At 28.4% G+C, this 15,811-nt stretch overlaps 1 protein-coding gene across 5 annotated transcripts in view; it reads left to right on the top strand.

Moving 5' to 3' along the window:
• The first annotated feature begins 2,544 nt into the window (after positions 1–2,544).
• The window catches only part of LOC111690947 (transforming growth factor beta-1-induced transcript 1 protein), a 31,857-nt gene continuing 18,590 nt past the window's right edge, over positions 2,545–15,811 (top strand). Inside the window, exons 1-5 of one of the 5 annotated variants that reach the window (XM_046946274.1) lie at positions 2,553–2,678; positions 2,755–2,890; positions 10,146–10,364; positions 12,707–12,935; positions 12,995–13,449. In XM_046946274.1, coding sequence (XP_046802230.1) covers positions 2,885–2,890; positions 10,146–10,364; positions 12,707–12,935; positions 12,995–12,996 — 456 coding nt within the window. In that variant the 5' untranslated portion in view covers positions 2,553–2,678; positions 2,755–2,884 and the 3' untranslated portion in view covers positions 12,997–13,449. Of the gene's footprint in view, positions 2,679–2,754; positions 2,891–3,057; positions 3,265–4,624; positions 4,778–10,145; positions 10,365–10,599; positions 10,674–12,706; positions 12,941–12,994; positions 13,450–15,811 lie in introns of those variants that run through there. The other 4 variants (XM_046946273.1, XM_046946270.1, XM_046946271.1 and 1 more) reach the window with 4 other exon arrangements.

The raw sequence follows: 15,811 nt of genomic DNA, 5'->3' as shown, positions 1-15,811 counted from the left end.
AACTTTTCATTTTTCAGTTTTAATTAAAATGAAATGTCAAAGAATAAAAAATATATTTTTTCGTTTGTAAAATATAAATTATTTTCGGTATTTTAAATAAATGAAAAGTATTGAAAAAAATAATAAACATTAAGTTTAAGTGATAAGAAAAACTAATAAGTACTAATATCCCCGCAATTTTGCGAAGAAATTTTGAAGTTTAGTGCGTGCGTTTAGTTCTCATAAGTTTGTTTTTTAATTAAAATTAAAAAATGAAAAGTTGTACATTTTAGTGTTGAAAATTAAAAAAGTATTTTACATACTTTTTTTCATTTTGCATTAGTGAAGAAAAAAATAACAAAAAAAAAACGTGTTTATAATATGTTTTGAGATAAAATATATTTTCAAAAAAATAAATAACTAATATTTTTATTCAGTGCCATATAAAATTTCATTAAAAACACAAAGAATAACGTACAAAAAGTAAATTTTTTATTTAGTACCTTTTAAACAACTGTGTTTATTTTTGTGCTTCTACTAATACATTCTCAACAGTTAGGTCTTTGACAGGGGACTTAGGTCCTTGACAATAAGTTTCGCCTATATACTACTATATGGTTTGGACCATGATAAAAATATGAAGGTAGTGTCATTTATCTCTCTCAAAATTTTTTTTGAATACAAGTATTTTTGATATTTGTATTTTGTAAACAAATAGAAAAATCCTTGCCATAGTATATGAAAAATGGGAAACTAGGTTAAAGGAAATTTGTGTAGTGTATGTGGAATTTATGTTAATGATTTCTAAAATATTTTAAGTACAGCGATAACAGTTGTTGAGCTGGCCCGATTTAGTTAGTTAGTTAGTTTGAAAGGAGGAAGAAATACACCTAGGTTTACACCGGGCCTGTTGTGGTCTCCTTTGTTAGTGTTTTCAATATATTTTTTTAACATTAATTTTTTTTCTCTGGCATCGTGGGTTTTGGAGGTTATTTGGTTGTGTTATGCTCGTATATTCTTGGTGAGTTGTCATGATGTTTTATTTGACATATTAGTGACTGATTGAATTGCCTTAGACATTGTGTGGAGGCGTCAAAAATATTTCTCTTGGATTAGAAATCATTTTTTATTTATTCATTTAATAGTGCTCCAAAAGTGCATTAGGATGTTTTCTATACAAATAATCCAAATGCAAAAACAAAAATTGTATAGTTAACCCTTAGACGTAAGTTCCAAGTTTATTGTTTTCTTCAAATATTTAAGCACTCTTTTAAAGTGATTGCAGTGACAATCTGTAGCATATTTACACTAACTTAAATAATTTACACTAACACTTAGATCAGGCATCAATGTAAGCATTAAATACATTAAACATTCGATTAATTCTTTATACGTTCATTAGATTTTTTAGGCAAAAATAATTTGGTTTACATTGAAGTTTTAACACCATTACAGTTTTCCATTCCAAAACGTTTAAGTAAATTGACTTTAAAAGATTTTTGATTAATTTTATTTCTAAATTTTCAAAATTTCGAATAACTTTGACACCCAAAAATTTGAATAAAAAAGATTGCAAAACCAATAAAAATAAATTATAAAAATAATGGTAACTATCCATTAATTTTTAGATAAAAAAGAAATTGTTCACCGTTATATTTAACCTATATGCGCAGAAAGTTTTAATTATATTAACCTGACGTCATAATATTTAGTTTATCATTCTTGATGTTTTTGTACATCAGACATGTAGGAGTCTCATGTACAAAAACATCTCAATTAATAAACTCGGCTAGAACAAAAAGTAATGTAAAAAACAATAAATAAATTACCAAAATATAAACTTTGTTGTTTCAAATAGTTAAAATGTTTAAAATTAATTAATAATTGTGTTTAATTTCGTGTGATTCAAATGAATTCCTTTTCTTAAGAAATTTGTTTAGTCGTATAAATATCTCAAAGCAAATAACATGATCATTTAATATGTATGTGATCGGTTGCGTTTAAACATTAAATTTTGTATTTTTATATTAAACTTTAAATCAAGGATGCACAAACCCTATGCTCTTGGTACTCTTTTCTTTCTGTAATTTCGCTTAGCTATAGCCCGTGTGGTTTCTATACGCACGTGGTGCGCTTAGCATAAGAAACGTTTGGGTACTACTGCTTCAAATCGTTCTCCTGAAAATAAGTGACTATATCATTATGTTATTGGTAAGTATACCCTACATATATAACAGGTGCTGATGATTTTAACGCATTCAAATCTTTCTCCTGAAAAGCACAAAAAATGTACTTTTTCCTCGTTCCCACAGATACCTACCTACCTGCTACACACATACATACATATTTCTTTTTTACTTTTTGTTTAACTTATAGTTTTTTAGCAAAAATCTGGGAGCAGTAAACCGCTTGAAAGCCTGAATCGATCATCCTTGTTGCTACTGATTCCGGTATGATTGGTTAATTCACTCCTTACGTGATCTGAAGTGATTCATTTCTTTTTTACTTTTTGTTTAACTTATAGTTTTTTAGCAAAAATCTGGGAGTAGTAAACCGCTTGAAAGCCTGAATCGATCATCCTTGTTGCTACTGATTCCGGTATGATTGGTTAATTCACTCCTTACGTGATCTGAAGTGATTTATAAGTGACCCGAGAAAACTATATCAGGAGTACTACACTAGTGCTGCTTATGTTATTGGTAATTTTAACGCATTCAAATCGCTCTCCTGAAAAGTACAAAAATTAACTAATGTACTTTTTCCTCGTTACCACAGATACCTACCAGCATACATACTCACGCATTCAAATTTGAATTGGACATTATCTATGGATATTATTGTATACTAATAGTTTCTTTTGATATCGAATATCCAAAAATATAATATTATTTGATACCCTATACTTATGTATGTAAGTATGTACTACTTTTTCAGCACTGAATTCAATACAACCACATGTATACACATGTAACGAATTTTAGCCACTATTTAAGGGTGTCATATAGTCGGCCTTGACCTTCTATATATTCCTAATTTTTTTGTTTATACATATATATGTATGTACATGTGTATCTATCTATATACACACACATAAGAATTTTTTATAGCGTTGTCGTCATCGACAGTAAAGCCATTTGTGCTTGTCGATGATTTTTTATTTCGTGTTCCATGGCAGCTTTGCTGGCGCAGCGCTTTAGTTTGCTTCGTGACTTTCAACGTTATAAACGTATTTTTCAAGCAATATCTGGAAATATATAAGCTGCACACATACACACACATTTATTTGTAAATAAATAAATAAATAAATAAAACAAATTTAATAGTAATTGTTTAAAATTCATTCCGATAATAGAGAATACATTATGAACACTGAATTGTGAAACATTTCTTTTGGCTATAAAATTACTCTCGTTGATTTACTTTAAAGTTTAAACCAATAAACACAAATATTCTACCAACCATCTGTTCATTTGAGTACTATAATTCAACAATATCAGAACTCAACAACAAATCTACTACGTTTAAACAAAAAACACCTTATCGTTGTTACTTTTGGGCTTTTGCTCTCCATCTTATTAAAATCAAAAGAGTACAATACAAATTAAGTTATTTGAGAAACTCAAATTCTAATGTATTATTAATCAAAAATCATTACTTAAACAAAATTTTTCATAATTTACTGAAATTCATTTTTTAAGAATTTTCTATACAGAATAATAAGGAAGGAAATGGCCATAAATTTAAATTTACAGTTTAAAATATAATCAAGATAAATTATTTTGCTTTAAATTTTATATGAAATATTTTTTAAAAAATTCGATTTTACTGTTAAAAACTGGATAACAATATAATTAATTATTAATTAAACATGAGTTATAACACAAACTAATAAAAAAAACACGTTTCAACACCGAAAAAAATTAAACAGATTTGATTTGTTTCCAATTTGCTTTGTCATTTTGCTTTGCATTGTTATCCATACTTAGTTTTAAGTGGGTATATAGGTAGGTATTTAAATTTGTTTTGAAAATTTAAATAACCTTGAAAATACAACTTGTATTGTTAATGCCCCATGAAGCAAATTATAATTTAACGATATCAAAAAGAAATCATCTGGGTGATAAGCCGTTTTTAAATCACAAACTATAGTATTATTCGATTAATGTGCACTTTCGATTAAATTATGATATCATTTCCGCAATCATTATTTTCTCAACGCGTATAAATCCTTTAACTTCTTTCATACAGGAGCTATAAAATTACCTTCTGGGATGAAATTTTAAATAAAATGATTTGGAACTATACAAAAAGAAACAAATATGTCGGTTATTGTATGTGATCTATTGAGTAACATGGATTTAATTGTTTTTAAATTGCTAAATTTTATTTAAATTGATAAAACTACGAAAAAAATTTAATTTGATCATTTTTATGAATGATAACTTCCATAACTAGTATTAAGTATTCATATGACATATGTATGTACATACATACATAGGTTAAAATATATTTGTCTTTGAGGGAAGTAAATTGCTTAATAGTGACATCATTGAAATTTATTTCAGAATTTGCTCATATTCATAAAATATTTTTTAAGTATTTAAAAAAAAACTAATTTAAAGAACAATATACAAATTAATATTAGCTTTTTCGTGTAACAATACGTATTGGTCGTATATATGTACTTATATATGTGTGTATTTGTGTAAAAACAATAAATTAGAAGGCAATAACTGTGAAAGAAAATATATATCAATCATAAAAATTATTAGAGTTATTAAAAACAATATTGAAAATGGTAAGTAACAAAAAAAATATATATACTAACCCAGGAATATAAGGAGTTTGCAGAGAAATTTTAGATAGCTAAATGAAAAGTAGCACATAGATTCCCCTTAGCATAATTAGCAAGGGATTAAAATTCACCGAAAATATCGTGTACGCTAATCGAGATATTGGAGGTCAAAGGTTACAAAAATATATTCCTTCGTTATGCGTCGTGCGCGTTTTGATGTTATTATAATTTCTATAGAGAATTGAATTTCCTATATTTTGGTTGCAGACATTTGACATTTGACATGACATTTTCAAATCTTAATATTTATAACTCTAATACAGATAATGTCGAATTTTGTCTTTCTAATATTAACCAAAAGTACATATTAAATTTCTGTCATATCCCTTTCACAGCCTAATTTTAATGTAAATAGATACCCGAAATTTTCGATGGGGTAACTGGTCACAATTATAAATATAATTTAAAACAAAAAATAGTGGACATAACCTACAAATTCAGGAAAATATTTCCACCAAATTTCATTGATATCAGACTAGTCATTCAACTTTGATTTGTTTCCATTATTGATGAAAACCACAATCTCGCTTCGCGCACAAGATATTTTCGGTGACTTTTAGTTCCTTACTGATTATGCTGAGAAGTTACATATGTACCAATTTTCATTTAGCTATCTGAAATCTCCCAGATTGCTAATTTTTTTGCCTAATTTTATTGTAAATAGATACATACATATGTATAAATGACATTAGACCGACAACAGAAAATGATGTTGCATAAAATATTTTGGGTTCATTACTGAACACTCGTGAGGTAGACCATAAGAGGGACACGATTTTTTCATGTTCCATTAACATTGAAAAAAATATTTTTATTGTTTTATGATGATTCGCTAAATATTTAGAGACTATGGAAGACCGATTACAAAAAAGTTCTTTGAAGTTATTATACCCTTCACCTTCGTGAGAAGGGTATATATAAGTTTGTCATTCCGTTTGTAATTTCTATAATATAATTTTCTGACTCCATAAAGTATATATATTCTTGATCCTTATAGATAGCGGATTCGATTAAGCCATGTCCGTCTGTCTGTCTGTTGAAATTAGTTTTTAGAGGACCCCAGATATCGGCGAGATCCGAATCTTCAATAATTCTATTAGACATGCTTTCGAGAAGATCGCTATTTAAAATCAGCAAAATCGGTCAGTAAATAACGGAGATATGAGCAAAAATCCGAGACAACTTCTGAAAATTTCATCAAGAAATTGTTAAAAAATTTCATCAAGAAATAAGAAAAAGATGTACACGTGTGTGTGTAGATGTATTTGGTTTTAATAAGCTGTGTATTTTTTTGTATGTTTGGAATCCAAACATACAAAAAATATACAGCAAAAAAATATGATTTGCCTTCTTTGTTAAAATAAAATAATTTTCCCTTTTGTTTTGCAAATATATTTTTTAATGAATAGAAAAAAGTATTTAAAACGTTTTCAATTATATGAGAGTACATTGTGAGTTATTGTACAATAATTTTTATGCGAATAATGTAAGTTTGAAATTTAAAACTAACACAAATTTTTTCCAAGTGCTTTTTAAAACAATTTTTTTACGATAAACAAAAACAAAATCTACGTCTCGTCAATGTTTACTAGCAATGAATTACGAAAGTGTTGTTGTTATACCCAACACCACTTTAGTGGGGAGGGTATATTGGGTTTGTGCTGATGTTTGTAACATAAAAAAATATTCGTTCAATACCCACCTTAAAGTATACCAATCGGCTTAGAATCATTTTCTGAGTCGATTAAGCTATGTCCGTCCGTCTGGCTGGCTGGCTGTCCATGTAAACATTGTGCGCAAGATGCAGGTCGCAATTTTCAAGATAATTGGATGCAATTTGGCACACACGCTTCTTTTGGCCCAAGGACAAAGCCTGTTGAAAATGGTTAAAATCGGTCCATTATTTCGACTAGCCCCCATACAACCGTACCCTCCAAATAGGGCCTTTTGGTTTATAATTAATTTAAATGATCTATTATGTTAACAAAAGTCGACAAAACTTAGTTTTATAGAACTTTAAATGGCATTACAGATTTTTGTAATGATCGGGCTTCATTTGACCCTATTCCCCATACAAACTCCCCTTCAGAAAATGACTTAAAGGTCAAAATTCACTTACAAACACTAATAACGCTTTTAAATTCTACATAAATAATATTGAAGAAGTCTTAACCCCCCCTACCAACATTTTTAAGGATAGGGCCATATTTTGCCCTACTCCTCTTTGAGCCCTCTTAAAAAAACTTCTTTTTGCCAAAAAAAAGTAAAAAATATTCCGAAATAAAGTTAAAAAAAAAAACCAAATGCTTTATTTTTTTAAATAATCCCATTTTTAACATACATACTGACTGGTGTAGGGTATCATATGGTCGGCTACGCCCGACTATACATTCATACTTGTTTTACTCTTGTATACTGTTAAGAACAACAACAACGTATTGCTAGTGTTAAGCGCATATAAGTGTATAGAAAACACACTGTATATAGCTAACCGCATTTACAAAAACAAAAGAGTACCAAGCGCATAAAGCTTGGACACCCTTGGTTTGGATGCTGTTGGCGTCATTGCGTTGTTATTTTTGTTTTTGTTTTTCTGTGTTTTTCGTTATGTATGTTTAGATGCCTTGTGTATTTTGTGTTTTATTTCGTTAAGCGTTGTTGTTCTTTTTGTTTAGCGTTTGATGTAATAATAATGTAGTAGGGAAAAAATTTAAAATTTATAAAAGATGTTTAAAATACGCTATGGTGAAGGGTATATAAGATTCGGCACAGCCGAATATAGCACTCTTACTTGCTTTTTTTCACTCCTCCAATATTGATGATAATAGTAGGTATATATAAGATTATCATTCCATGTGTGACATAGTGAGGTTTTCTGTCGAAAAATATTATATATTTTTATTCAATTCTGAGGCCATTTAACTATATCCGTTAATCATGAATTCCATGAGAAATCAATTAAGAATTGACCGATGGTCTTCAGATTTCTTTAATTTTTTGTTAACAGATATTCTATTAGACACATAAGACACATTAAAGTTGAATTCTTAAAAATTCTAAAAAAATGCGGATACTGTGGCGATTTTAATTCGTTCGAAAACTACAAAAAATCAAAAAGGTATACAATTTTGAAGGTTCATATCTTTGAGAGTTTTTATCGGATTTGTTGAATTTGCCTTACTGCAATGACAATGATACATTTTCAAAATTACAATGGTTGATTTAAAATTGATAACTAGGTGTAAATTGAATTATATAAATGTTAATAAACGTTGTAAGCTTACTTTTTACAACGTATTATGTATATTTCGGTATTTCGGATATTTGTTTTTATACCCACCATCAAAAAGATGGGGGTATATTGATTTTGTCATTCCGTTTGTAACACATCGAAATATTGATCATAGACCCATAAAAGTATATATTTTCTGGGTCCTTAATAAATTCTAAGACGATTTAGTCATGTTTGTCCGTCTGTCCATCCGTCCGTCCGTGTGTCTGTCTGTTGAAAGCACTATAGAGTCCGAGCGGAACGAGATAGAGTATTCAAATATTCTCTAAAGGCAAGGTTTGTTTTGTATTTAAAATGGACCATATCGGTTGACGTTTTCTGATAGCACCGGTATAAGTGCACATCATCAAATTTACGAGTATAGTGATGAATCTGACATATATAAGTTTCATATGATCCAAAATCTCCATATCAAATTGTATGAGGATTGGTCCATAATTTACCCTACCCCCAAACAACCCTCCTTCAGAAAATTTGATTAACGCTCATTACATGCTTAAAAATCCCAGTATAACAATGAAATTTGACATAAGTAAGTCTCTTATTAACCAAAACCTCTCTACAAAATTTTATGTTGATCGATCCACAATTGACCCTACCCCACTAAAGTGGGAGTTGCACATTCCTTATGAAGAAATTATTAAATCAGTATATCTGAGAAAATATAACAGATAGAGTCCTTAAATTTTGTCGGAACCACTTTAGTGTCAATATGATTATTTAAGGCAGTAGGGGGCGTGACACCTCCCATATGAATTAAATACAAAAATTCGTTTATCTGGGAAACTGTTAGAGTTAGACTCTTAAAATTTTGCACAAAGAACTTTAACATCTTTGTAAACATTTTGGGTAAAAAAATTGACGGACTACCAGTAGGTTCAACTGAAAAACTAATAAAGCTAGCTTTTTCAAATTTTGTACAAAGAACTTTAATATTCACCTGAATATTTTGGGTCAATACGGCGGACTTTCATCAGGGGGATTGGAATTAAATAGAAAAATTCGTATATTTGGAAAAGTATTATAGCCAGAATTTAAAATTTTACATGAAGAATTTTGATACTCGTGTGAATATTTACTGAATAACGGACGGACTTTTAATGGAGGACTTTACAGCCGAATATAGCACTCTTACTTGTTTTTAAATTTTATTTTTTTTTACAAAATATATAACATGTGGTATCATTTAACAAAAATAAAATTAAAAAAAATAAATAATTCAGAAATACCTTTGGTCTACCGCTATACTTAAACTATTTTGGGAATCATCATAAAATAAAGCAAGGTAAATATCAAAGGGATATCAAATACACGTTTTTGCTTCCCATACGGAGTTAGTCTGTCAAATGTACATACATTACAACACAACATTGAAATAGCTGATGTTCCCGCCGAAAATTAAAAATTAAATGATTCTATTAACTATTTTGTTTTTGTTTGTTTTTTGAGCTTGATCAAAAAAAAAAACATTCTACAATTTTAACAAAATTAATGGTAAAAATAACGCTTGATCCGAATATGATTTTAGAATCAGATCAAGTTTTTAAGGATTTGTGTCCTAAATTCATTCCATCGATTTTATTTCTTAAAGAAAAATTTGTTTATATCAGAAAGACTAAAAGCCGTAATCACGGCCTAATAATCGTCCGAACTTACAATTTTTCTTTTGCAACGTTGTTAGAAAAAGCATCTATTAGAAAAAAATCTATTAATATAAAAATATTAAATTTGTCTGAAATGGATAAGTATGAATATGGTCTTTAAATTTCTTTTTTCAAAGATTCAAAGATTTCAACTTTGAGAAAAATATAGTTCATACATAAAACGAAAACATGGACCAAAACATTTAAATTATCTTGGAGAATAACTGGAAAAAGATATAAGAACAAATTATTCCAAATATGGTATAATAGAATGAAGTAAACCTTTTTTGACAAGAACATCACCAACTTTTATATTGGAGCCACTGTGAAATGCTTATATTGAAATGTTTAAAATTGTTATCACACATCTTTTCAGTCAGAATCAATTTGTTATAAATGTAAGGAGGTAATCACACATCGCATTATTACTGCATTGGGAAAGACATGGCATCCAGAACATTTTGCCTGTAAAGATTGTCAATTTCCTATTGAGGAGGCTACATTTAATATTCAAGATGGCGAACCGGTATGTTCAAAGTGTTTTCTGAATAATTATTCCGGAACGTGCCATGGCTGTAAAAACCCCATATTAGAGGTCTGTATTTCTTTTTAATATAATGTATATATAAATCTGTATAGCTATCTATATATCTATCTATCTATCTATCTATCTATCTATCTATCTATCTATCTATCTATCTATCTATCTATCTATCTATCTATCTATCTATCTATCTATCTATCTATCTATCTATCTATCTATCTATCTATCTATCTATCTATCTATCTATCTTATATCTTTTTTAATTTGGCTTTTTCCGAATTTTCAGTTTTAAATTTTAGTTATTTTTTTTACTTAAGACCAAGAACCGGAACAATATTTATAGAGTTGTTTGAAAATATGGTAATCTACATAAAAATATATATTATTAGAGTATAATTATACTGACAGTTATTGGAGGATACAGTGGATGGCCTTATAAATTTGTTTTGGTTTTATCCTTATAGCTTCAATTTAAGGTTTGATTTAGTGAAATATTTTAAAATAAATTCGTGATTTTTGGTTAATGTGTTTTTTTTACTTTTGACAATATTTGGGTTTCTTGTTTCATGATAAATAAAACATATGTGTATGTATTAGAGTATTTAAACGATTAATCGTCGTTCGGTTTTTTTGACGATTAATCGTTCGAATAAATGAAAATTGTCAAATTCCAAATAACGAATAAATCGAATAATTTCTATCAATTAACCGATTAAGAATAACTCACTATTTAGCAGTGAAATTACTATGTATTTTCTACAAAACCTAATATTTTTATAATAAATTTTCTTAATTTCTTAATCAATTTTTTATAATAAAGAAAATTTATTTGATGATTTTTGAAAAGAAAACATTGAAATAATTATATTGCTTTTATTTTTACAACCAGTTTTTTGGGAACATTGTTGTGTTCTTAAGTATTTCTAATAAGTTTTTAGCAACAGTTATAGTTGAACTAGTGTTCAATGGAACGTATGAATTATAGAACTCGTTGAAAATCTTAAAAATAGTAATGTCTTTATATAGAAAAGCATTTCATATATACAGGAATAATTTTAGTATTTGATAAAAAACTAAACAAAGAATTGAAGTGAAAGAAGTGAAAATAATATTTTTGTTTATAAACCGTGCAAAAGTTATTTTCAAACATAAAAAAGTCTATGCGTGCAGGAAACTGTGAGTATTAACTGTATTCAGTTTTTCATAATCAGCTTTTATACTCCTGTAAAAGGACTTTAAAGTTTAAAAGACATCCAATTTCAAAAGATGGAATTCCAAATTTGTATTAAAAAGTTGGTATTAATATTAATTTCAAATGAAGCTGAGTTCCTCTACTTCGAAATAGAATTGGAAATCTTAATGAAAATTTGTCACAAAAAAGTAGTTAAATCTTTTTGAGTCGAAAATGAAGCCTTTTTTTAAATTTAATTTCTTTTTTGTTTTTTTTCTCTAAGTAAGACAGATAAATAATAGAGATAGAATGTACAGACTCCCAGCTTTTATTTGATACCAAAAGTTTGTAGTCCTTTAAACTTTGAAATCATTTTATAAGGACATAAAAATCGGAGTACGCAATTCTATACACACATGCTTATCAACTTTTCCATGTGTGAATGCTTTTTTTCAGAATTGTTACAGTATATGAAGAAAATTATTGTTAAAAGCAATAATAACATCTAGTTTCCTTTTATTCGAATAACCAAACAATTTTAAATTATTCGATTATTAACCGGCTAACGTAATACCTCAAATAATTATTTGTCGAATAAACCGAATAAGACAAAACCCCGAATAATTGAATACTCTAGTATGTATATAGATGTGAGCAATTGGAAGCAATAAGATCCTCACAAACATCATGACAAGCAATTACAAACATCAACAACTATATTTTTTAAAAGAAAGGACACCGCATTTATCGTATCGTATTGTTGTATCTACAGTTGTCGTTAATATTTTGAAAAACAAAAATTTGACACAAAAATAAAAGAATACCGAAAATTTACTATATACAACGTTACGGCACCGATTGTGAATTGTGTAATATTTTGAATTCATGAGTATGAAAAAATAACAAAGTTGAATTCAATCCGAAATATTTCCCTGCGTTTTAAACGAATTACGAAAATTTTATTATTGGTTAGTAAGTTAGTTTGAAAGGAGGATGTCTAGCCCAAATTATTTTTATAGTTGTACTGCAATAACAGTCATCATGATTATACTCTTTAGAAATATATGTATGTATGTATGTATGTATGTATGTATGTATGTATGTATGTATGTATGTTGGTATGTTGATTCTATGGTGACAGCCATAGTCGAGTACAGCACTTTTACTTGTTTATAACTTATTCTATCTTAATTGTAAATAAAAATTATGATTTTATTAAAAGCGTACAATTAAGGCTCTGGGCCTTACGTGGCATGAAGACTGCTTCTGCTGTGGGGGACCATGTAACAAACCTTTGGTGGGAACATCGTTTTACGAACGAGAAGGAAAGGCGTACTGCAAAAATGACTTTGAAGCATTGTTTGCCGCCAGATGTGCCGGATGTTTTAAGCCCATCACAGAAAACGCGATCGTTGCTTTAGATGCTAAATGGCACAGAGATTGTTTTAAGTGTAAGGTATGTTGCTAAAATGATTTTGTCCAAGAATATAATTAATTTAATTTTTTTTAGAAATGTGGAAATCCGATAACTGCCTCTACATTTGCTGTCGAAGAAAATAAGCCGATATGTACTGAATGCTCTGCGTAAATGCACAAAATAGCAATAAATTTGTGAATATAGAAAAAAATTTGTATATGTAGTAAAAAATATGTTAATAGGCTTAACACGATATTTTTGTAATTGATATATCATACCAAATATGAATGTTTTTGAATCAGAAATACTCACTAAAAGCTCAAAATTATGTTCAGAAATTCACAATATTTCTTATCACAAACCTCAAAGAACTAAATCTTTACTCAACAAATGTTTTTTTTAGTAATTAGATAATCTGTTAAGATAAATAAGATTCCATTTTACGTTTTGTAAACATTTTGTTAAAACGCAACTTCTTCCTCTGCAACATTTCACCAAAAACTTCGGAATTTATTCTGATTTAAGTTAATAAAAAATAATTTTCCATCTAACAACTGTTTTTCCATCAATAACTCCGAATTCAATAAAGCTTTGCCATAAATTTCTATATAAATATAACATGAATAAAGACAAATGTTGGGACTTGAGATAACATTCGTGGCTTTCCTAATATAGGGTTCTTAAGTTTAAAATCGCAAACATTATAACATAAATTTTAAGAGATTAAGGAAACAATTATTTTTGAGCCATTTCTTAGCAAAAAGAAAGGTACATTTAATTTTTATACCCTACACCACTATAGTGGGGAGGGTATTATGCGTTTGTGCTGAAGTTTGTAACACCCAAAAATATTGGTCCTAGACCCACCTTAAAGTATACCAATCGCCTCAGAATCTCTTTCTGAGTCGATTTAGCTATGTCCGTCCGTCTGTCTGTGTGTGCATGTAAACCTTGTGCGCACGCTACAGGTCGCAATTTTCAAGATAATTTGATGAAATACTCTTTTTTTGATTCAAGGACGATCGCTATTGAAAATGGTTGAAATCGGTCCATTATTTCTCCTAGCCCCCATACAACCGTACCACCCGAATCGGGCCTTTAGGCTCATAAGTACGTTAAATGTTTTATAATGTCAACGAAAATCAGCAAAAATTAGTTTTATAGAACAATAATTGAAAATACTAATTTTTATTGTGACCGGGCCTCATTTGACCCTAGCCCCCACACAGACTCCCCTTCAGAAAATGACTTGATGGTCAAAATTAACTTATAATTATTTATAAAACGATTAAAATCTACATAAATAACTTTGTAGTAGACGTAAATTCATCTACCAAAATTTATAAGGATAGGCCCATATTTACCCCTTCTCCCCTATGAGCCCTCTTGTAGAAAATCTCTTTTTTGTCAACAATAAGTAAAAATATTCCACAATAAAACAAATTAAATGCTTTATTTAAAAAAAATCAAAATTTTAACATACGGACATATGGTCGGCAATGTCCGACTATAAATTCATACTTGTTTTTAAGTGCACCTTTGGATCATTATTAAAGTGTGAAATTAACCTCATTTTTTGTTTCTCCTAAATAATCATGATCTAAAATATATTGTTTTGGTTTTAGCCGCAGTTATGCATATGAAGGAGTTGGAATTTAATATTGTGATCACATATACAAAAACCTTCTATAAAATTATGATTTCTCCAAGTAGGGAAAAATTTTAATTAATTTATTTTTTTTTGAAACGAAGCTTAATGATTATACATTATTCTTATTATTTTAATTAACTTATAAAACCTTCAAATTAATTTTTATAACTCGTTTCAAATTATTTAATGTTCATCATTTGCTTTATATTTACTTTGTAGTTACGAAAAATTATATTAATATGTAAAAAAGTAGTCGAAAAATTATATTAATATGTAAAAAAGTAGTTGATACATATCGTCATATAAAATGCAAAATTACGTAAGAACACTTCAAAATTTTACATTATAGACAAAAAACTAATTAAAATGAAAATTATTATTGTTATAAAAGTGTTTTTTTCTTATAGGTGCTATATCGAAATTTTAATAAACATTAATTAATATAATACATAATTACAAAATAAGACGTGCAAAAAAAAGTAAATGTATGGGTTCAACTGATAATGGCCTGGTTCATATTTAGGTGAAACATTCATGATTTTAACATTAGCGTGTCATTGGCGAGCATGGGTTCGTATTTGGAAATATAGCTCGTCATTAAATTGAGTGCTTATAACCAATGAACATTTGATGATTCTAATTCAAATTTAAATTGGTGAACTATATGTATTTTAAAATGCGTTAATAAATTAATTTTTAATAATCGAACAAATGTTTTTAGCTTAATACCGAATCGGGCCTTTAGGCTCATAAGTACGTTAAATGTTTTATAATGTCAACGAAAATCAGCAAAAATTAGTTTTATAGAACAATAATTGAAAATACTAATTTTTATTGTGACCGGGCCTCATTTGACCCTAGCCCCCACACAGACTCCCCTTCAGAAAATGACTTGATGGTCAAAATTAACTTATAATTATTTATAAAACGATTAAAATCTACATAAATAACTTTGTAGTAGACGTAAATTCATCTACCAAAATTTATAAGGATAGGCCCATATTTACCCCTTCTCCCCTATGAGCCCTCTTGTAGAAAATCTCTTTTTTGTCAACAATAAGTAAAAATATTCCACAATAAAACAAATTAAATGCTTTATTTAAAAAAAATCAAAATTTTAACATACGGACATATGGTCGGCAATGTCCGACTATAAATTCATACTTGTTTTTAAGTGCACCTTTGGATCATTATTAAAGTGTGAAATTAACCTCATTTTTTGTTTCTCCTAAATAATCATGATCTAAAATATATTGTTT

The sequence above is a fragment of the Lucilia cuprina genome, chromosome 3 (genome assembly GCF_022045245.1).
Source record: "Lucilia cuprina isolate Lc7/37 chromosome 3, ASM2204524v1, whole genome shotgun sequence".
Classification (NCBI taxonomy): domain Eukaryota; kingdom Metazoa; phylum Arthropoda; class Insecta; order Diptera; family Calliphoridae; genus Lucilia; species Lucilia cuprina.
This window is presented reverse-complemented; position numbering and strand designations above follow the sequence as displayed.